This window comes from Python bivittatus, unplaced genomic scaffold, assembly GCF_059951505.1.
Source record: "Python bivittatus isolate LINGU-HERP-01145 unplaced genomic scaffold, Pbiv_v1 ctg000020_np1212, whole genome shotgun sequence".
Lineage (NCBI taxonomy): Eukaryota > Metazoa > Chordata > Lepidosauria > Squamata > Pythonidae > Python > Python bivittatus.
Window position 1 is genome coordinate 105,662,103 of NW_028277030.1, and position 24,559 is coordinate 105,686,661.

At 38.9% G+C, this 24,559-nt stretch overlaps 1 protein-coding gene across 1 annotated transcript in view; it reads right to left on the reverse strand.

The window, feature by feature from the left end:
* Positions 1-24,559, reverse strand: part of GALNT14 (polypeptide N-acetylgalactosaminyltransferase 14) — a 281,280-nt gene that overhangs the window by 35,449 nt on the left and 221,272 nt on the right. Inside the window, exons 6-7 of the mRNA XM_088145870.1 lie at positions 17,576-17,697; positions 205-292 (exon numbers count right to left, since the gene is read on the reverse strand). Coding sequence (XP_088001996.1) covers positions 205-292; positions 17,576-17,697 — 210 coding nt within the window. The remainder of the gene's footprint in view (positions 1-204; positions 293-17,575; positions 17,698-24,559) is intronic.

Genomic DNA, 24,559 nt, shown 5'->3' on the forward strand with positions numbered 1-24,559 from the left:
ACGATTACTATCTATGGTTTTATTTTTTGCCCGCGTGAATTGGGGAAAACATATTGGACAATCCAAGGTGTGGACTGAGTTAACAGATTGTGAACAGTTCTTGTTAGAATGGCTCTTGAACTCCATACCACTCAGGACTTCTTACACTCTTACTTCATATACTTGCCTAAAATATCATGGGCCTATGGTTGATTACAAACTCACCTCCTCTTAGATCTGAAGAAGCTGCCACATAAGCAAAGGTGTCCAAATTGATGATATCAATAACTGGACTCACCACATGGGTTGGATCCTGATAATAACAAAGAAAGCAGGTTAAGTTTTTGAGAGACATTATCCTTTTACCCCAAAAAACGTGTCCACTTATGTGTCTTCCTTTTGCTTATTGCTTATATGGAAGACCTATTTCACTTCCAAGCATTGAAATTAATATACAATATTCCTGGGGAAAATATGATTATGTCATCAGATCCAATGATGACAGTTGAGAAGGTAGTGAAATTGGCAAAAAGAAAGATCTTCCTAGGATACAATTAAGAATTAAGAGTAATATGCTGGTTCTGTTTCAGTTTCAACTCTCTTCTTCATACTCTATCAGGTTTAGTGCTCTTTATTTCACCACAAATATCACAGCATACTTAAGACACTCAAAGTATTGTTTGTGACATTACAAATGACTAACCATACTCTTTATTCTTGCCATTTTGAAAGGAAAAACAGTTCCTACTACAGCTAACCCATTCCACTCTATCTTATCAAAGAATGAGGAATGCTGTGCTACTGGATCAGAATTACCAGATTATCATTTTTAGAAAATGGATGATAGACAGCCCTTTGTTGTTCTCACAGAAAGGCTGTGCATCTTCCCAAATGATGCCACATTTGCGAGTTGCTGAAGAAGGAATTGCTATCTCAGAAGAGATCAATTTATTATTTAATGAGTTAAACATTAGAAAAATGACCAGAGCCCTAGTTTGATTAATGCATATGCTACTATAGCAATGTGGGAATCTTTTTGGTATATCTGAATCTTTCTCTGCTCTTGTATGATCAGCAGCAGAAATTTACACACCAACTGACCACTTTGAGACCTTCTTTTCTGAAAGCAGAAAAGTAGATGGATATAGATATAGATAGATATCAGTAGATGGATATAGGATCTTCCCATGTGGAGGAAGCTTTCCTAGTCTTCCAATAATGTATGATTAAGTTTATTGGGCACCTCCAGATGTGTGGCATTCAATTGCCAGCAGCAGCTGTGCTCTTTTGGAATTCTGGGAGTTAAAGTTCACATTTCAAGACTGGGATGGTTACATGAAGATCAGAAGCAGTCATAGAAAGCAAGGAGAACATGTCAAAATGTTTTTAATGGCTTTCTGGACAACAAGACATCATCTCCTGTGATAATTAATTTTTTACAAACTCTACATTTATTCTTCATTGTTTAGAAAGTGTAGAGATTTTGTTCAATGCTTTCAGGAAGAATTGTGCATATTTTGGAACTGTTTGTTTATTTTTTGCAATTATTTCTATCCTGCCTTTCAGGACACAATTTTCCTGAAGTGGATTACACTCAATATAAAGATTGTAAACGAAAATACAATGATTATTTAAAACTAAAATACAACAACAACAGCAACAACAAGGAGGAGAGGAAAGGAAGGCAGAATCCAACTGAGCAGGTTTTTGGGATAGTTTTCACCTTTCTTCTTTACTCTTTTTACAGGGATTCTTAGGTGTGGAAAAGTCCAAATGATGTTTTTAGTATCCTAAAAACATAAAAATTAATTATCACAGGAGATTATGTCTTGTTGTCCAGAAAGCCATTAAAAACATTTTGACATGTTCTCCTTGCTTTTTATGATCTTTGCCTTCTTTCCTCCCTTTCAATTCATGGATCCTTCCCAAAGGGCAGTTAGTGGTGGAAGGGAAGGGAAGGGAAGGGAAGGGAAGGGAAGGGAAGGGAAGGGAAGGGAAGGGAAGGGAAGGGAAGGGAAGGGAAGGGTCCAGCTGAGCAGACTTCTGAGATGGTCTTCAGATCTATTCCCCTCTCTCCTTCCAGGGATCCTTCCCACAGGGCAGTTCATGGTTATACCCAATAAAGGGAAGATCTCATCAAAACTCTAAACAAATCTATCCATTTGGAACATATTCCTGTGCTTGGTTTGCAAATACATACATGCTGTACATACATGCATGCATACATACATACTAGTTGTTGTTAACTGCCAATGGATCAACAAGAAAGCAGCCAAAGGGGGGACATGCATGTTTGAATACTTATTGGATTATATATTGCCCTATTAAAAATAACTGTCTTTTCATAAATAAAAAAAATAATTAGATGGCTTTTCTACACTTACATTATTCTGGCTTAATCACTTTTCACAGGTGGTCAGATGACATGAGCAGTCAAATCAAATATCTGTTGCAATGGTAAGCATATTGCAAGCAGCTATGAATAGTCTTTTATCTTGCCCTTTTCTTCCAAAAATACTTGAATTCCAATTATGGCTCTGTTAAGACTTTCTTCTAGTAAAATTAAGCTGTTTTTCAACAGCATGAAGGTAACATCTAAGCAAACATGATCCCTCAGGGATATATAAAACATATATAGCGGTCAATCTTGAGCTTTAAACACTTCCAGATGATAACTCTGCACACTAAACAGCAGTTTGCACATTCCCAATTTGTATCAGAGATCTGTCTTTGAGAAGTTGGCCAGGAAGCAAGCTAAGTGATGGAGGTGATGCAGAAAACCTAACTTCTAGGAAGGTTTGAACTCTGATGCTTAATTAAACAATGGCAGCTTAAGTAAATCTATAAAGCTGCCTTATACCATAATTTAAGCCTTTTCTATTATATACACAGATATGTGGGAACACATTCACACATATATGTTGTAAGCCATCCAGAGCCATTTGAGAATGAATGACTAAATAAAAGTATTTGCCAATTTAGCTGAGTATTGCTTACTGTAACTGGAACAATTCACCAAAGTTTCAGGCAAAGAGGCCTTTCACTGCAACTGCTACCTGAGCCTTTGTTTAAACTGAAGATGCCACAAATTGTTACCAGTGAACATGGTTTCGTCTCCCCACTTAGCTCTCTTCTAATTCCCTGAAACCAGAGGAATCATTTCCCACTGTTTTGGAAAGGTAAACACTCCAAAACTATTATGCAAATCTGAACACAGACGTAACACAGCCTTAAAAACAAAGAAAAAATAGACTTCCCGCATTCCAGGAAAATGCAGAGCAACCTGGTCCTATCTATGTGTGTGAGGTGTGTGAGGTGGTTCCACTACTTCACATCATTGCTCCACCCACTGCTGCTGTCAGCCCAGAAACTCCCTTGGTTGCCTCTCCTCTTCCTACAAGCTGGCAGTAGGCATTAGAAATTATAAAGGTCTATCAATGAACACACAACCCTTCTTCTCACTGTTCACTCAATGCAGATTTCCCCTCCAATCAAAATGCAATTATTTCTTCTTCTCCTTCTCCTTCTTCTCCACCTCCGCCTTCTTTTCAATCAATATATTCTTGTATTATAACTATTTGGTATTAGCTCCTTGAAAGTATTCCAACTACCAAGCATATTCACCTCAGAAAGCATCTGCCTGACATTAATGCCGTCTGCCACCTTTCCCTAATTATTTCTTTGCCTTCACACTCTTTCACGTCATTTGCCCTTGCTGCCATTAGCTGTGATTGTGGAAGGTTGTTTTATTTATAACACAAATTCCTCATATCATACATAGCAATGTGCCATCGCACCCAATCAGAATCAGATTCAGTGACAGAAAGGGAAAATGAGGTCAAAGAAAGTGAGATAAAAATGAAGAAAATGAAAGCTTATGGTTGTCGTGTTAAATGACAATCATTAGATGAAACTTGGTAGACAATTTCAGTTCCACCCTAAGCAGGTGGCAAAGATAGCAAATTGGGTGACCGAATGTATGTTTCTATAATATCCATTTTCCAAATACATTACAAAAATGAAAAGGTGGCAATATCTAGACCAGTGTTTCTTAAACTTTTTTTATCTCAGGACTCCTTCCCACTTTTAAAAATTTTGGAGGACCCCAAAAGAGCTTTTGTTTGTATGGGTTATATTTAGCGATATTTACCATACTAAAAATTTAAATTGCCATTATCTCTTCTGATGATTGTTTGATGGGATTTTAATATTGCATTATTTTTCAACATAGGCTGGCAAATAATTTTGATTTTGTGGACCCATGAGAGGGTCTTGGGGGACCCCCAGGGGTCCTAGTACCACACTTTAAGAAACACTGATCTAGATCATATAAACAGGAAACAATTCCTGAACCATGAATCCAGGTTCAATTCAAAATGGTTATTCTAACTAATAAAGTCCAGTATAGCTTGGCACCAAGGTACCTCCAGGCCACCTTTTCCAACCAGAATCAACCTGTTCAGTGAATTCATCATGGGAAAAGCTTTTAATGATCCCATGTGTTTGTGAAGCAAGGGAGCAGAAGCAATGTTTTGGATTTGTCATTGTGTGTTCCGTTAAACAATTGGTATTAGTGTTTGTTTGTTTTTAAACTATTACATTAAAAAAAAAAGAACAGGAAAAACTAACAAGAACTAATATTAAGACAAAGAATAAGAAGAAAAAAGTGATTAGAAAAAATGGATAGTAAAGATCAAGAGTGCAGAAAAAAGAAGAGACAAAAGGAAAAAAAAAAGACTTCAAATTCAGTCTTACCATATTCAAAACCATAAGACCTTTTATCTATTTGAAATCTTTCTTGTAATTGTACCTAAGAAAACAATTAACACAGGTATCCTTCTGATATCAGTTCATCTCATCTTTAAGATGAAGTCTCCTTTGAGAAAATTCTAATAAACAAACTTTAACTTTATCATACCATAAATAGCCATGCCACCAAATACACACACACACACACACACACACACACACACACACACACACACTTGGTGCCTTTGGGTCAGTTTTTGACTCTTGGCGACTACCTGGACTAGTTCCTGCAGTTTTCATGGCAAGGTTTTTGGGAAGTAGTTTGCTATTGTACCCTTCCCAGGGTTGAGAGAGAGTGACTGGCCCAAGGTCACCCAGCTGGCTTTGTGCCTAAGGCAGGACTTGAACTCAGAGTTTCCCGGTTTCTTTCCTGATGCCTTAACCACTACACCAAACTGGCTCTCATTAGTGTTTACAAATTAGTGTTTACAAAGTGTTCGATATCATTAGTTAATAGTTGCATTACACTGTTATTACACATTTTAATTGTTAGCAGTAATTGTTTTAAAGTGTGTTTCAATCCATGGATATTTTATCTATAGTTACTGTGGACATTTTAGTGTTTTATATTTTAACTTGTATTATGGAAGTTTATGTTTTATGTTATACTGTGGTTGTATTCAGTATTATTCTATAAGCTGCCTGCCATGAGTCTGTTTGGATTGGGTGGCATGCAAATCCAATAAAAAGATAAATATATTTCAGATATTTCTCTTCATATATTTTGACAAAACAAAAAGCAAAAAATGCTTACATTGCAAAAAAGTTATAAAATGTTATTAAATTAATGAACAAAAAACAAATAGTAATTACAATTTTATAATACATTGTTATCGTATATTGAAATTTATCTAGTTTTGGAACTTTACAGCATGCCTGTCAAATTAGGAAAAAAAGGGAAGGGAGGGAGGGAGGGAGGGAGGAAGGAAGGAAGGAAGGAAGGAAGGAAGGAAGGAAGGAAGGAAGGAAGGAAGGAAGGAAGGAAGGAAGGAAGGAAGGAAGGAAGGAAGGAAGGGCAATGGTTTCTGAAAAGCAATATAAACTATAGGGAAGAAAGAATCAACATCTATCTATCTATGTATTGTCTGTGCAAGATATCACTGTGGGGAAGGAGCCAAGATTTTTAACTTTCCCTCCCTTTTCTTATTTTTTACTTCCTAAGCAATTAGAGATATAAGATAACTCTTTTCACCAGCTGAAATTTGGCAAAAAATGCAGCAATTTTTGCATCAAATTTCAGTGGTGCAATCCTCCATGCTTTTGGGGATAAATGCTTTCCATATGGCAACATACAGACATCTGAACTGAGCCCTCATAACTAAAAACCTTAGTTGCCACTTAACCTGTAATCCATCTTGAAAAGTCAGCCCTTTACAAGAGCTACGTATGCTGTTGCTTATTAGTTTTTCAGAACAGTGACTCAAAAATGTCCTGTCTTTCCCTGTTCCTATATTTTTGTGCTCACCGCATATTCCTGATGTGCACACATCTTCCCACCACCTTTCTACTTCATAGTAGCTTTCTGCAGACATCCTGTTCGTGTGTTTACTGAACTTGTGAAAGAACCTTGGTCAGCTGACTAGCCATAATTTTAACAACACTGAGCACTTTGACAACACTGAACACTAAAACACTGAACCCTTCTGATGTGTTTTAGTTAGCTGAACACATGAAAGGACCCTTTCAGCTGAACATGTATGTAACAATACTGGAAAATAATCAAATATATAGCAAAGTATTAATTGTATTAACAAGACCACCTGGTTTTGAAGGGTGGCATTCACTGATATTTTAATGGCCGCTCTGTACTCTATCTGTCTAGCTTCTACATCTACCTATTATTAATTTCCCAAGTGACTCTGCATAACATTAATTTAACTTTCACATAATTTGGGAAATTCTATTGACCTTTTCATAAGATTAGGCCATCAGACTAATTTATTCTAATTCAAAATATTGAATACTCTTTAAAAATTAAATTATGTTTCAACATAACTTAATTTCACTCATGGAGTCACCGTGAGTGAGTTGGGAGGCCATAAATAAATAGAAAAATAAAATAATAACATAAGCATATTGTTCATGATTCAGTATAAAATCTCCCCCCTACCCCCCACTTATAATCATCATGGAGAACTCATAGATACTTCCTCCTTTCAGCTGATTCACTCATGCCCTCGTTATCTCCCAGATAGACTACTGCAACGCGCTCTACATGGGGCTACCCTTGAAGAATATCCGGAAGCTGCAGCTGGTCCAGAATGCAGCCACGCGGGCGATTTTTGGGGCCCGAAGGACCCATATAACACCTCTGCTCCGTGAGCTGCATTGGGTACCAGTTTGCTTCCGGGTCCAATTCAAGGTGTTGGTTATCACCTTTAAAGCCCTACATGACATGGGGCCAGGCTACCTGAAGGACTGCCTCGCCCCCACGATCTCTACCCGTCCCACCCGATCTCACAGAGAGGGCATGCTTCGGATCCCCGCGGTAAAAGAACTCCGATTAGCGGGGTCCAGAAGGCGGGCCTTCTCTGCTGTGGCCCCCGCCCTTTGGAACATCTTGCCCCCGGAGGCGAGACAGGCCCCCTCACTCCAGGCCTTTCGGAGGGACTTAAAGACATGGCTCTGCCATCTGGCCTGGGGCAGGGAGGGAAGAAATCAGAATTGGGGTTGGCTGGCCCCTTAGTGGTATGCTGTGGCCCCAGCGGCCTCTTGGATTTCTTAGCTTTTTTATTTTTTAATGTTTGGTTTTATAACTTTTAACTGTATTCATGTTTTTTAGTATGTTGTAAGCCGCCCAGAGTCCCCCATTGTGGGGAGATGGGCGGGGACAAATTAAATAAATAAATAAATAAATAAATAAATAAATAAATAACGTAATATGCTATCTTCAACATCTCTCCTCAAGATAGATTTTTTTTTCTTAAAAAAGAAAAAAAAAGCTTTCAGTTGGAAGTAGAATATTGCCATCCAGTAACTCATTACTGTGGCATTACAAAGATTGATTCTTTTTGTAAAAAATGCCTTGGGCTTCATAATTACATTTTCAGGAAAAGTTATTTGTTTGAAACAAATTGGTAATGGTAGATGCATCAGTTCTCCAAGTAAAATCAGCAAAACATACAAACTCACTCATCCTTTCATATGTTGAACCAGAATTTCCCTCTGAATGATACACTGTTGCTTTGTGATGTTCTTCTGAAACCACGCATGCTCTCATCTGACAAATAGAGATGTCTTCAGCCAAATCCACGCTTTTACACATAGGAACGTGCTTTCGAAGACTCACATGTACCCTGAGGTGTGCATATGGTCTTATCATTCCTCTGATGAGCACTTATCAATGTAAGACATGCACACAGTGCTTACAATAAAAACATGACTCTTAGGTAAGTGAGTTGCATGAACATTGGTACTGCTGAATTCTGATATCAGAAAAAATGGTGATGAAAGTGAGTTGGATAAAACCCACTCTGGGTGGACGAAGAAAAAAATGTTTCTGGGATAGGAAAGAATAACATAATGCTGGTAATTGCATCAGAGTGAAAGAGAACTTGGTTCAAGATGAGCCCAATCTCTGATAGTGAAATGTTCTGCTAGTACTCCATAACTAAAAACAGATGGGGCATAGTGAAGAGATACCCTAATATAGCTTGGATTAAGCAAGCATGAAAGCAGGCGTCATGGATGTGAAAGATGGAGCACAACTCTGAGGAGCAAGATCACACTTTACTGAAACAATGATCTTCGGGTTCCACCTTACAGCGGAAGAGGAACAGAAATCAATAGAAAGGAATATCTTTTGTAAGGATTTTGAATTGTGTGTGTGGGGGGGGGGGATTCTAGGGCTCTGATTTGCTGTCAGGATCTTGGGACCATATAGGGAAAACTGGGTAGGTTTGATTGTGTAAGTAGAACTGTTTTAAGAAATACTGCTTCTTAGAGGGGGCATGGGCACTAGAAATAGCCTTTGTCTCTTATTAGCAAGTAGAGAAACGTTGATGGGATTAGGGGTGCATTGCCCAGTTAGTTGCAATTTCCTTGTTAGGTTTGCCTAGTCAATCGCACCAGGTTGGATCTTCCCTGCCACTAAACAATTTCATTCTACCTTTGTTAATAGTGAACAATACTTCTTTCTTTTCAGCAAAGAAGTGATTATAGGGGAGGGGATGTAGTTGTTTAAGGGCAAGAACAGTGCCTTTGGGTCTGAGAGGATTCTATAAAGTGGGGGACTGAACCTGGTCCCTGTCATGTTTGCAAAGTCAGGGGAAGTGAAAATAAACTCTCCTTTCAGCCGTAACATAGGCTTCCTTGCAAATTCCCAAGACAAGTTTGCAAACTGAATCAAAGTAAGTGTGCATGATACCTACCCTGGGATCTGAAGCCAGGTCAGAACAGGCTTAATCTAAGAAATGAAGCTGGAATTTATCTCAGCAACTGGTTGCGAGAGAATACGGGAGGGTTTTGTCTCTTGGCCATTACCACCTAACAAGACTAAGTGGAAGTGCCCTTTCTCCTTGTTTTGCCCTTTCCCTCTGGAGAACACTATAGAACAGTTCTTGGTGGAAAGAGATGAACAGTGGGACAGTGATGGTGAGGATAGTTCTGGAACTATTTGCAGAGGAAAGACCCACTGTAATAAGTGATCACAGGTCGTTTTCATATCCTCGACTGGGATGCAGAGTAATTCAACCGTGACAGGTTTTAGACAACAACAAGTAAGCATGTCTCTGTTGATGGCTTGGGTCTCATGAGACCTTAAATTAGGGGGCACTACTGAGTGCCAGAGCTGCATGTGACCACCAAAAGCCTTGTGTGTGGCCTCCTAGAGACCTCCAGAAATTGTTAAGAGAGAAATTATTTTAAAGGATGCAATGTTTGTTTGTTTATGGGTTTATTCCCACCTCAGTCCTTAATGAAGTCCAGGTTATCAGTAGATCATGTTCAAAAGACAATCCATCAGCTTGCTTGCCTGCTTCCCTGCCTGCCTGCCTGCCTTTCAATTTGTATGGCTGCCAATCTCACAAACATGACTCTGGCTAAAAACTTTAAAAAAAAATACAACCAATAAAATAAGAATAAAAAATAAAGACAAAGAAAACAATAACCATGGCCACCAAGAAAGCCAGCAACCAACCCATCTGCGCCCAACTAACTTCACAACCCCTATGCCTGGGAAAATAGCCAGGTCTTTCCCAAAGGCCAATGGGGTCAGGGCTAACCTGACTTCAGATGATATGGTGATCTTTACAGAAGAGCCAGCCAGCCAGCCAGCCATGCACGTCAGCTTTCCAGGAGAGTGAAGGCTGGAGGCAAACCATCCTTGTGGATTACTCACAACTCCTCTGCAGGTTGCTGATAACAGGCTATTAATCTGTGAAGCCCTAATTAGGGCATGAAACACAGATGGCAAATTCAGGCAGAAACCTTGGAGGCATCAACCTGGCTGAAGCCAAGAGTTCAAAAGGTGAAAAAAACTTTGGCACGATCCCCCATTGTAACATCCTGAAGATGCTTTTCAGTTATCTCTGCATGCGCATATAGTGGGGGGTGCTCTTGCAGTAAACTCCATTAGGCACATACAAGCCATGGGTTCACACATGAAAAACACCAACCCAGAAACAAGAAGAGGTGACCCCAGACAGAATGTAACACTCCCCTCAACCTCTTCCCCCACCACTTGCACTCTAAAGTAGGTAAGACTCTGCCTGTATTGATGTGGGAAACTTAAGGCTTAGAATTTATAAACTGGGATGGGATATTAAAGCTTGCTCACTGCATTATTTCATTATTTATTAATTATTATTATTATATTATTATTATTTACTTTATTAAAGTACTTACAATTCTGGTGTGGGTCTTCCAGGCTGTGTGGCCGTGTTCTGGAAGTTTTGTTTCCTAACATTTTGCCAGCATCTGTGACCGGCATCTTCAGAGGGCAGGAGCACAGACAGGAGCAGTTCTCTCTGGGCCCAGGATGATGTAATACCTACAACAGGGTCACATAATCCAGGGCCCAGAGAGAACTGCTCCTGTCTGTGCTCCTGCCCTCTGAAGATGCCGGTCACAGATGCTGGCGAAACGTTAGGAAACAAAACTTCCAGAACACGGCCACACAGCCCGGAAGACTCACACCAGCCATCGTATTCCGGCCGTGAAAGCCTTCGACAATACTTACAATTCTTTTTGTGAAGTTCTCACTCAAAAAGAAGTAAAATTCCTTCCACTTTCTAATGTACTTTGTGCCATGGCTCTTTCTCCGTTTAGGCATTAACTATACCATACATTAAAGCAAGTCTTTACCAAAGCCTATCAGCTCCCACTGTAAACGTCTACCCTGAAGCCTAATATCTGCTGTGTGACTTATCCATGGAGTACCCTGGTCCCAATAATCACTTCAAGTAGGGACTAAGAAGAGACATATGTTAGACTTTAACCTGCCAAGACAGCCTGCAAATGACATAAAATTAAAATTCATTTTTTTGTCCCAACTCCACCCACTACTCTTTAGAATGTGATCGCTGACACATGAATCTTTGGTATATAGATTTCCTTAACTTATCTTTCAGGTATAATGCTCTGTGTTAATTATTCTATTACAGTGTCCCTTGCTGTCATATACTTTTCTTCTTGGACTCTTGCCACAACTTAGAAATCAGACTAAAAAGTTGTTTTGCTGAATGAATAACAGGAATGGAAATATGGGGATGGGGGGGGTCATTTGCTGATTCAGTGCATTTTGATGTCATGATGCCTTTGAAAAATATAAGTCTATTACACCAAAATCAACCAATCCTATGAGAAGCCATTTAAGAGAACACCACTATTTTTTAATATTTTTTTTTTAGGGCTGGGGGAGGTAGTCAAAAAGCATGTGAAATAAAATTAGTTGCCCTTTCAACACTAGCCTGAAGGTGGCAGAATTAACATTCAAAAAATTTCTGTGAAGACTGGGCACAGGTACGCAAGATGGGTGGCATTTTGTCTGGAAATAAGATAATAAATAGTGATGGGAAATAGACTACCCCATCTATTCAAAATCTGTTTAACATACATGACAATCCTTTTGTTTTGTCAATCTGAGAGTTTCAGTGGTTTGAAAAACTTAAGCTTAGAAAATGTGTTAGCAGGAACAAATGTGCATCTAACACACATGACCCCATGTGTGTTACAACACTATAGAACACACACAGTTGAAAACAGAGATGGACAAGAGTAATTTTGCAATGACTTTGATATCATCATTGTCAGAAGCATCGATCACTCTCTCAAAAAGCAAACTCAGCTGAGGGCCATCAGTACTGCAGTTCAAAAAGGAAAGAACACAAGAAAAGTTATCAGCAGGTTTAGAAGTCTCCCAAACATTTTTTTAAAAAAAGAAAGAGTAGAAAACCTTCCCAAATTAATCCTATGGGCATAGGGGTCCATATGGGGAAAGAGGGAGGAGAGCATGATGTCATGCACATCATAACATCATCTTAAAAATGACTTGGATTACATACTGCACATAATTTGCATAATGACGTGACAGATACAGGTTATATAATTAATACGATTTGCGGGATGAGGTACATGCCATCATTGTAGCTTCTACTAGATCCCAAGGCCTATGGAAACTCAGGCTGTTTACTAGCTAGGACACTGAATGTCATTTGGAAGAAGAAAATACCTCCTTAAGCTTCATCATAGCTTATAATAGCTTTCTTCAACTTGGTGCCTTCAAGATGCTTTGAACAATTTCCAGAATATCAAATAATCCAACGCATCTGGAGGGTACCCGTTTAGGGAACATTTGCCAATAACGAGGGCACAAATTGCTAATTGAAACCCTGAGCATGAGCACTTTAATTAGAGGAAGGAATATACATCAATTTTTTAGTGGCAGAACCTAGTTCTCACAAGAAGTGAAACCGTCTCCTTATCTGGTCTATTTTTCTTAAGAGGTAAAGGCTGCCTTGAGTTTTCAGGCTTTTAACTATTGTATGATTATTTGTCACTCTCTAATTTTAAACTGTAAAATAAATATCATACCTTTTGTAAGTGCCTGCATTAGAGTACAATTCCATAAAAATACAGTAGAACTAAAAACACCGAACAAACCAAAAGCTAGAAAGAAAATATAACACAGAGATAATCACCAAAACCATTTCAGATCATTTTAAAAACAATTAAATTACAGGGACAAATTACAACATGCTGGTTTACCAGAAACAAGGATTCTGCAGCTAAGACGCTACTATCAGGAATTCCCTATTTTTCTCCACACCACAGGCTGCTCCTATTGGTGGGATCTCAAGCAAGTCCTCATGGTAGATCAGAAAACAATGTTCAACCAGTACCAGAGAAGCTGCTAGTTTTCAGTATTTGAATTCTACATGATGTATAGCTTTATAATAAGTAATAATTTATTTAATGAGATCTGATAGACTGCAAGCAACCAGTGCAGTTTCTGGAGTGTCTTCAAGGACAGTCTCATATAGAATGCGTAAAGCAATATCACTGTAAGATTATTATGGAATAGATTAGTGAAGCTAAGCTGATCCCACCAGTCAAAGACGAACATAAGCATCTCTTACCATCGAAGCAACCTACACCTTTAGTGACTGCATTGAATCAAATGGGTTTCTCAGACTATATATTTATTCCTTTGGAGTTAATATAGTCTTATCCAGAACAAATCACCTTCTCAATTCCAGAATCCCCAAATCACCTATTCACTATGACACTATCCAATGCTTCAGTTTATCAGTCCCTCAATTTATTGGCCTTCTTCCAGCCCATCCTGTTCAACATCTAGACAGTGTCTTCTAATTCAGATGGAATTGTTGTGTTAATAACACTACATCCCAAATCAGTATCATCATATAGATGTTAAATAACAGGGGAAATTTTGCGGAAGCCCTACAACCTGTTATACAGTCAAGCAGAACTCTAGGGCTGCTCTTTGGTATCAGCCCTTCAGGCAGGAAGGGAACAACAGCCCTAATCAGCAGTCAGCAGGGTCTAATGTTACTAACAAGCCCTAATAAGGACACATTCCTCTTGTTCTCTCCCCATAAAGATAATCAGTCAAGGGGACCAAGGCTTTTCCAATGCTATATTCAGGCCTGAAGTCAAATTCAGATGGGTCTAAATAATCTGCTTACACACACAACACACGGCATATTTTCAATGTGCTTGCATGGCTGGTTGGCAGGCGTTTTTGAAGACCACAGCCAATTAGATTGGCCATTCTATCACAAGGAGGAATAGGGGAAAAGAGGCATACAGATTAGCTCTCATTTGCAGTAAATACCTGCTGCCTTTGGGTTGGCAACAAACTACAGCACACCCTTCTTCCTTTCCCTTCCTCGGCTTTCAATGTTGCATTAACAATGCTGCAGACTCTCCTCCACCTCTCTAAGGCCATAAGGGACATTTAAGACTCATTTAAATCAAGAGAAGCAAGAATGCATACCAGCAAAAGAAATGTTGAGCCAAATGCTCTTTTCCAACTTTGCTACCCTGTTTGCAAATTGCTAGATCAGGAGGAATTTTGGTGATTCTGTTGATACCAAGGACTAATATGCTTTCTCTGATATCCCAATAATTGTTATTCTTTTTCCTTTCTTTCTTTTCTTTGAAACATGTATAAACCAGCCTTCAGCAGAGCTTTCAAGGCAACTTACAAAATTAACATGAAACATAACAAATGCAGAAAAAGAATATTAATTAACCATAGTATTATGACTTAGTAAAGTAATTGTACTGCTGTTTTGCCATTCTGACACAACCAAGGTATGTACTGTAACTCCACTGTTTACTTTCATAAAAAATACATTAAGCTGGCTGTTTTGTAAAATGCCTTGCTTCAGTTCCTGTCTCTCATTCTGATGGCCTTGTTGCCCCTGAAGGCATCCTGGAGATTGCCTGCCCCAAGCTTTGAGATTCAGTATCCCACAAACCTGAGTCCATCATTTGAGAGCCATTCACTCTGGAAGCAGATTTCTCACTGATGCTGCTATAAGCACAAGGAATCACTCTACTTCAAACTTTAATTTATATTGTTTCTTTTTTAAAAGAGAGAGAGAGAAAGAAAAATAAAGAGAGAAAGAGAGAAATTACAAATATGGGAAGTTAATAGAAGTGACATTTTGGTTTTCTGCTTCATTCAGATCATGTTACTGTTGCAGCCATGTAATGAAATTTCGATGGCATTGCTGCATTGCATTCACATTCATCTATAACATCAGCTATGATGAACTACATTCCCCAGTGCTAGAAATGCCATCCTGCTAGCTGCAACTCATCAAATATCTCATACAGGAAAGGCACCATCATTAGACAGAGAGATTAAGAAAAAGAGGAGTGATGTAGGTGAGAGAAAGGGAAAACGGAGGAGGAAGGAAATTAAACTGTTCTGTTGTTCTAAAATAGAGCCACACTATTCACTGTTCACACCATGAAGCCACTTCCCCTCCAGTATGTAAAGATCATACTACTACAGTGAAGTGTGCTTACTTCTCTGCTTGTATTGCATCTGTAGATAGCTGCCCAGTAGCATTGTTTAATGTTCCCCCAGACTCTGTTGGGAAAAGCCAAGCTGGAAGAGAGGCTGCTGGGCCACTGCAAAGAATTTGGTAACATTTCTCACATTTGTTTGGAGCTAGACACCAGTTGGGCAAGTCCAGCTGAGATAACAGAAGCCTCATCTTGTGAGGTTATCTGGGATTGGTCCGAGTCTGGAGATCCTGAGGAAATGGACAGGATCCTTCATGCTAACAGCTTTGCCACGCATGAACTATATCCCTTGCCCTATCTGGCTAGTGAAAGGTGATAGAAGGAAGAGAAATTCATCCTTGAACAATAGGCTCTTTATCACTGCCTTGGAAAAAGCAATGATATATCCTCTCCTCAAGAAGCTATCACAATTATTTACTAGCTTCCAATCTTTCCTTCACGTGGAAGGTTGTTGAGAAGATGATAGGACTGCAGTTCCAGGAAACCCTGGATGAAACAGATTATCTGTATCCTTTCGGGTGGGATTCAGACCTGGGTACGGGAAGGAAACCACATTGGTTGCTCTTGTTGATCATCACTGGTGGGACTAGGATGGAAAGTTCATCTTCCCTGGTCCTATTATATTTCTTGGCCTCCTTCAATATCATCAGCTGTGGTTTCCTTTCGAGGCTGCTGCAAGGCCTCAAGGTGGTGGGAGGCACTATTTTGCAGTGCTTCTCTTCCCTCTTGAGTGAATAGACCTAGACTAGAGAGACCTCAGGGTCCTAGACAGGAGAGAGGCTATATCCTCAGGTCTTCTGTTGGGGGGTACTGCAGGGCTTATCTGTTTCCCCCTTCTGTTTAGCATTTACATGAAGTTGCTGCAAAAAGTAATCCATCAGCACAGAATGAGGTAGCACCAAAATGTGGTTGATACTCAGGAGATGCGGTGGAGGTCCTGACCTGGTGCCTGGAGGTCATTATGCTCTGGATGAGGAAAGACAGGCTTAAGCTGAACCCTAGTAAGATGGGAGTAGATTAGAAAGCTGACTAAGGGTAGAGTGAGCAAAGGAGGGACTGTCTCTTGGGGATGCAGATTAAATTAGAAGAGCCCAAGAGTTCCTGACAGACTTGCTGAATGGTACAAGGGGAATATTACTGAGATTATTTTGATGGTTCGTGGATGAAACCTTGTTGGAAACAAGTATCAGAGAGCACTTCCCTATACAGAAAGGGTGACAGGCACAAAAGCATCCCACTCAGAAGGGCAATATCATTGGTTTAATATATTTTTACTGAAAAAAAATGCCTTTGTCAGCAGGATTTAATTCCCATTAAATCAATTTATTAAAACTTAATTTGCATGAAATTAAATTCAGTCCCTATTCAAAGAATCATCACTCCCTTAAATCACTCAGCACTGGGAACTGAACATAGGCCTAATTAAAAACTTGGCTGGAGCTATGTCCGCCTATTCCCCTTGTAACGTTCAGCAGGTCTGACAAGAGCCCTTGGGCTCTGTTAACTTAATTTGCATTCCCAAGGGACAGTCCTTTGCTCACTTGGCAAAACTATCTTCCGCTTCTGGCCCTAATATGTCAGTACCACTTGTGTTTCTGGAGTCAGGATCAGCTTGTTCAGGTGTCCTTTTGAAGCATTTTTGAGAATCTGTGTCTATGGCTGTGAGTTCAGAAATACAACAATGAAAAGTTTTCTGGACACTAAGATGAAGAGAATGAGCTGATATTTATGATTGTAAATATCTCATCCTTTGAGAAAGCACACATTTCAAGATGTGTTGAGAATAATAATAAAAAATGTTCCCCACTCCATACCTGAACACAAAAGTTTTGGGGTTTACTAGCTATTTGATCTCTTTTGCATCTGAAGTTGAATGATAACCTTGTTTAAATTCAGACAAAAGGCTTATTTGAGACCTGATTTTATCTTTAGTCCAGTGGCCAGCATTCTTCAAGGGAGACATGATAGCTCATTAGAGAAATATGTGTTGAGAAAGAAGATCTCTGCTATTTCCATATAAACAGGTAAGATAGCAAGTGATGAGGAAGTTCTTTCTCTGCCAAAAGCCAGAGGACCACTGCCAGCTAGAGAACATTACTGAGCTAGTCTGAAGTGGCATTACATTTATAATAGTGATATTATTTCTGGTGAAATACTTAAGCTTGAAGGGCCATCTTTCCATGGTCTCTTGCCAATGACTCCCCTAAAAGGCTCTCACGAGCCACTTGACACATGCTATTATCTCTGATTAGAGACAGTCCTACTGAGTGGCTCACAGAACACTTACCTCTTTGATCCTCTGCAAAAGAGGGAGCAGCCAGTCCTTGTTCACCTCACAGTGACTGTCTAGGAAAGTAAGAACCCCTGCCTGGGCCACATCTGCTCCTCGAATGCGGGAACGGATCAAACCTGTAACAGTGGACATGGACTCAAACATAGGTCTGGCTGATGCAAATTTCTAAGTTGCTAAACAGGCACACACACATTCCTCATCTCATTTTTAGCCTAATCAGCACATGTTATCCCACCTTCATGGGCTTAAAAAGAAGCACATCATCTTTTAAAATGCCTCAGCACAGTCTCTTTTCTGCATTGCAAGGTCAGTGGTGCAAACAAAACGTTTGTCTCAGGCAACAATTTATGATCGTTAGAACATTCTGCATTTATATAATTCTTTTAATTGCCTCTGCAAAGGGAAGACAAGATGGTAATACAAACAGGAAAATGCTGGGTTGCCTAAAATACAGTTTAAAAGAATTCCAGACTTTCTTAAGAAAACACCTAAGAATAAATAAATAAATACATAAATACTTCTTGATGGGGAAGGGATCACTTCCCTAACTACAGCTTCTTGTAAATGATTCTGCAAAGGCAAATTGTTCAAAAACAAACAACAAATACTATTTGTATTGCAGAAACAAATGACAAATACAATTCCCAGCCTGCAATTGCTCGCCTCAATTACAGGAATCCTTTTACGATGCATTTTCTGTTCTTCATTAATGGAGAGCTGAATTTCTCTTTTGCAACAACTGTAGCATGGCAGTCATTGGAAGAACAGGGCAACAAGACATACATATTAATTAATAAGTCAGTGGTTGGGGATGAGGCAGAAATTGTAATATTATATGAGTAACAAATTGAGGAGGATAAATTATAATCAATGGGGTTAAGGTAAAAGGCTACTTTTTTTATTCTGAAGTGTATTGGATGTTACCATGCCACTATAATAAGAAAGACATGTCCATTTTATACTGAATGGCAATTTTAATTAACTCACTTGATTTTGCAATACTTGTTTCAATAGAAGAGAATATATGTAGCTCAGGGTTGAACTATGCTGTTCTTGGTTCTCTCTGAGCTTGGTTGTTTGCTTGCAGAGGTTTCGTTATCCAACTAGGTAAGATTATACTGTAAATATGAGTGTGGGGTTTGCTGCCTGTTTATACACAGTAGCTTGCCCTGCTAGTTTTTTTTTTGGGTGGGGGGTCCTCCTTGGTGGTTCCTTGATCAGGCATTAAACAATACTCTAATAAACAGGCAGCAAACCCCACACTCATTTGCACTGATGATGTTACCTAGTTTGATAATGAAACATCTACAAGCAAACAACCAAGCTCAGAGAGCACCAAGAACTTCATACATGTTTCAAAAATGAATGGAATTGATAAAAAGCAGGTATCTTGAATCCCCAGACAATCCTAATAAAACATCCTAGGCTCACAGACCACCTATTTTGTTTACATATTCACATTGTTTTCAGTTTGCTACTTCGAATACCCAAAGCTTTACTGGGCCTTAATAGTCTCATCATGCAATTGTAGTCTTTCAGTGGCTGAAAAGTTTCCAAGGAAGTCGCTTTCATGGTCCTTCTTAGGTGGTTTGTTTAATTAAAAAAAAATGGTACAGGAAACAACATGCTTTACAAAGCAAAACTTTCATTTTATACCCTGGAGCTCTCCATATAAATTGACTCACTCTCAACTCTCTTAAGTGTTTTCTTAACAAAATTAAACCTAGAATACACTTCTTAGTTGGTTTACGCTACATGCTAAGACAATGACTGTTTAGTGTTTTGCTGTGTGGACCCAACTAAGAAGCCATCACAATAAGCCATAATATGGATGTTGTGGCATGTTTTATAACTTAAGAATTGAGTTTTGTTAACCTGAATCTAGAATTTCACTTGTATGAATTCAGCCATTGAGAGATGTAAAGGATAACAGGCCTAAATTTGACATGAATTCAATTGTATTATGCAACCATACATTCTTGGTTTGAGGAGGTCCAGTTTTAATTGGAGTGACCATGCATTCCATTCCATTCCATTCCAAAATGCAGTCTTGATTAATGTTGTCTCTCTTATGTGTAATGGTATGTGGGAATGACCTTGGCAGACAGGAGGGAGAGCTATAGACTGGACAACTGGCATGTAGAAGGTATCTCAGCCCACAGAAGAAGGGGAGGACCCTCCCTAGTTTTCTGAAGAGTAAAAGGAAAGGAAGGGAGAAATACTTCCAGTCTTGCAAGATTCTGTTAATGTAACCTTACAAGAAAGATAGAACTAGTACTCCTGGTTGTGCTTCTTGTCTGTACTACTTCACAAGGCAAACATATGGCTAATAGCTCTTGGGAAATGGAAGTAACTATTCCTTTCCCACCATGTCCTGAATTATTTTTTTGTAACTCCTACATTTCATCCAATTTAAGTAATATCTCTTTGGGTGGCTTCACATAATACAAGCATTATCTGGACAAAAGATCCATATTCAGGGTAATTCACTGCACAGACTGGCTCCCTGACTTGCTCTATGATTGATCTCAATTTCAATACAGCCTGCCATTTTGTAGTAACATGGAGAAAATGTTATGGACTCATCAGGGGAAATCAGGTGAGTCTACTAAGCCTGATGAGTCAAGCTTTAACACAAGATCTCAGCCAGAATCAGTCCCCAATAGCCCAGAACCTTCTGCCAAGAACTCAAAACTCTAATCTAAATGCACCTGACCATCTAGCCCACATGAATGGCAACTCCACTCTGAAGAATATCAGAAGATGGAAAGGCCCCGAAGTGCTTGCTTGCAATCCTAAGCATTTTATTTGGAACTAAGTCTAGTCACATTGTCAGTTGTGACATTCTCTAATTGTATTAGGAATGCAGTCCTAGACTTCTGGGAGAGTGTTAGGTTAAGGAATGCTAGTGCACTGCCTACTAAGTGTGCTTGAGACTGGAGATTAGTTCCTCTGAGTTTGAAAGAAAGGGTGAGAGATCATATTGCATTGTTTCCTGTGGATTAATTTATGTATCTGGTACTAGCAGAGGGGGGCAAATAAGACAATGGGCTAGAAATAAATGTCTCGGCACACTTTTACTCTACAACAGCATAACTAAATTAGAATATGACCCAAAGAGCAAACAAGCAATCTCCATTTCTCCTTCTCTTATAGTGCATACAGTCATAAACAGCTAGATCTTTGATACACTTAGCAAACACTTTATTTGTCCTGCAAACCAAGGTTAAAATATATTAATTTAGACTATGGTTTGGGGAGGAAATGGAGGACAGAGGTTTCTAATAATAGGCCCTTGAGCCTATTCTAGTAATATACATCTTAGTTGTTAAAATACAATTTAATTAAATGTACTTTTTTTTAAATCCCATAGAGACATCATGAGCTGATCTCCTTTGGTTTGTTTCTAACAAACAGCTTTAAAAAAGACCTGGGAATTTGTTTTGTCTGGACTCATTTTCCAGCTATAAGAAAGACACCTTAATAGAAGAATCACTTTATATTTCATTCATTTCAGAGAACTCTTTCTCAGCTTTGGCCCTCAACATGTGTTGGAACTAAAATTCCCATGCTGGCGTGGAATTCAGGAAACTGTAGTCCCAACACATCCAGAAGGCATCCAGGTTGTAGTCACCAACTAAGTGAAGTTGTATACTGAACTTGCACATAGTGCTAAAACATGGTTGATTTAGTTTTGGCTTAGCATGTTGCATAAACTTAACCAATTGTGGTTTATACAGTAAACAAGAGTTAAAGAAGCCATGGTCTTATGAAATGTGTTAGCCTAAGTCTTATCAGCTCCATGAAAATCAGAACCTATTCATACAACAGTTTTAGATTGTAAATCTCCACTTGTGAGTCTTCCCTCAAGCATCTTATAGAGCAATCATTTGCTTGCCAGTTTCTTTGGCTTAGCTACCTGCTAACTCAGCATAATATTATCTATCCATCCACCCACCCCTCCGTCCCAGAGCTCAACATCCCACTTGCTCAGAAATGGTACAGTAACTGGAGCAGATCTCAACATTTAGAGCACACTATTCATATGGATTGTTTCTGGAATATGACATGCTGAAAGAAATGGGGAAAACAGATGTAACTCTCATTCTATATTCTACAAACCAGAACTATGATCTTGTAAACTGGATGCCTTTTGCCCTGCTCTTCCATGCTGTGCTATACGGGGGATTATGGTGAGAATACCACACAGAAAAATGTGTATGCATTCTCTTCTACCAATTCTCCTTCATTCAATTTGGTAAGATTATTTAGATATTTTTTTCAAAGTAGAAAGTAGGGGTTTAGACTGCATCATGGTAGAATATTCTTGCTCTTATTTAGCACTGAAATTGCCAATATATGCATGTAAAAGTTCTAATTTCCATTATATCTCTCCAATGATCCGCAGCTTCTCTGGCTTCTCATTTCATAATATTCCAAAGGGAGATATCATGAAGGAATTCTTCTATTTGGCCTTTTCCAATAAGAAAGTATGGACAGCCAAGGGCACTCTACAGTGATGGAAAGCTACGTAACACAAAATAACAAACAGCAGTTCTACAGCATCTGGGGGGCGGAGTCAACATTTGAAAGATAGCAAAATGCAATATCTACTCCTATTTTGTACACATATTGATGTTGTGTGGTTGTACAAAATGGACAGGGCTTGCATTGTAATGTTATAACTACCACTTTGCAGATTTTGATCTCCTCCCACAGGTGCCCATGCAGCAAGAGCAACTTGTAGTGCCTCAAACAATGAAATACGCTTGAAGGCACCAGCACAACAAATTTTGAAAATTCTTAACTGTCCCAAGAATAAGGAACAAAAATAGAACTGGCAGGAAGGGAAAAAATTGAGGAGTTGCAACACAAATGTCATCACAGCTTTATTGAATGGACTGGGGAGAAGAACAATCCACCCAATTCTCTCCTTATGCCTGAGTAAAGTAAGCCTGAGGTTTACTCATGTGTGTTGGAATCCATTGATAGAGAAAATCTGGGAAGAAAAAGAAAGGATGTGAACAATATAAGAAGAGTTAAGAAAAGTCATGGAAATTAAAGACTACAAATGACACAGAACAATTTTTGGTTTCCTTGAGGTAATGGACCTCATAGCTAAAATGATCCAGAAACATTCTGAGGATAATCAGAATTTAATTCAATACATTTGGATGGTATCAGGTTGAGGAAGGCTGATCTGGAGGCAGCTGTATGACTTGAGGGTTATCAGATGATACTGTGAGTGGTTCATCAAATGGTCTTTATGGGACAACATCAGATTAGTTTTTAAAAACACTCCATTGCTTGATGTGAAGTGGCCTAGATTGGCAGAATTTGGTTATTGCTAAATAATTGATTTTATAGTCTACTAACCTACAAAAATGAATTTCCAGAAGCACTAAAAGAAATTTCAGGTAGGCAAAATAAGAAATATTCTATGAAAACTGAGAAAGTTTACAAATTAAAGTTTAAAATTCTTGAGCATGTTACTGATTAATTTGCCAATTAAAAACAACATTACAGTATCAAGTAAGTTTCACTTAACTAATAACACAAATTACATATTGTTTTAAAAAAATCACTGTAAATGTCATTGTGTCAAGGGATGCTTGCTTGGCAACTATTTTTAGTAGTAAGTTAATAAAACAGGAAATAATGGAGCAAAAAACAATCCCATCCCCCAGCTACAGATGGACCGTCAAACATTGGAAACAGCTACTTCATCCTTGTAATTTCTGAAATGGTAAGAGGGGTGGAAAAGACAATTACAGTAGAATATAGGGAAAATGTCCTTTTTCATTCCACCAACTGTCCAATTCTGCTTTCCAACAGAATTCCACAAAAAGCAGAGAATGGATACTGAGGTAAGTGCCTTCTTTGGCTTAATATACATGTTACTTTAGAGATGTAAAATTCATTGCAGCCCTAAACTTTACTTAACCATTGCGGTAGTGATGTCCATACATACAAAAGACATTTATTATGATACTGATCCCTCCATCTTGCAGATTTTGACAAACAGCCCCCCCCCCCCCGCCCGGAGATGCCCTTGCACTAGGGAATTATGAGAGCCCAGGAATGCATGCAAGGTATCCAAGTGGGAGTCCCTTGGCATAGTTTGCAGATTTTGGGGGAACGTGGGGCCATGCTGAGATGGCTCCTTCATGAGATTCTGGTCTTTTTTTGATACCTCAAATATGGGAAGGAGTATCAATGCAGCGTCCATACAACCAGAATAGCATGTATATACAAATTATTTCCTTTCTGATTTGTTTTCCTCAGTTGTTTCCCTGTAAGGACATCAGTGGGAGGAGAAAGATAAGGACACAACAAGGAGAGGAAAGATTTGTGATTCAGATGTTTCTGTTCCTGCCCAGAAGGCAAGTAGGTAGCATGAAAAATAAATATGTTTCGGCATTCTTCCCATGACTGGGTACACTCAGATCTCTGGCTTCATCTCCCCCTGTGTTACTGGGTTGGAAAGAAGAGAGAGAGGGAAGGATTTGTATACCCCACCGGCAATAATACCTCAACTGCCATGCTTTATTTTCCACTAATATACAAGATGGCATACATACATTAGACTGAAATTGTCAAATAATACATTCTCATATATAATCCAACCAAACTTTAGGACAGTGACAAAAAAATCAAATTAGAACAGAATTATTTTATTAAAGGAATTGATTAACCTGAATAATAATTCAGATTATCATCCAAGAGAAAGAGGGTACTCTGGCCCTAGCTATGACACAGGTAACCTCTGAAAGCTTGTTATGTCAATAATAATATAGCTTCTCTTTACACAGTACAGCTGAAGTAAATCAACTGCTTGCATATTTCAAGTGCCTAAGTTCCCTGGGGGGAACCCCCAGATTGCATCACTGAAATGTGAAGGCAAAAGTGCCAATTTACAGAAGTGGTGTTTCTTTCTTTCTGAGGCAAACAGGTGTACTATGTTTAATGCACCTGATT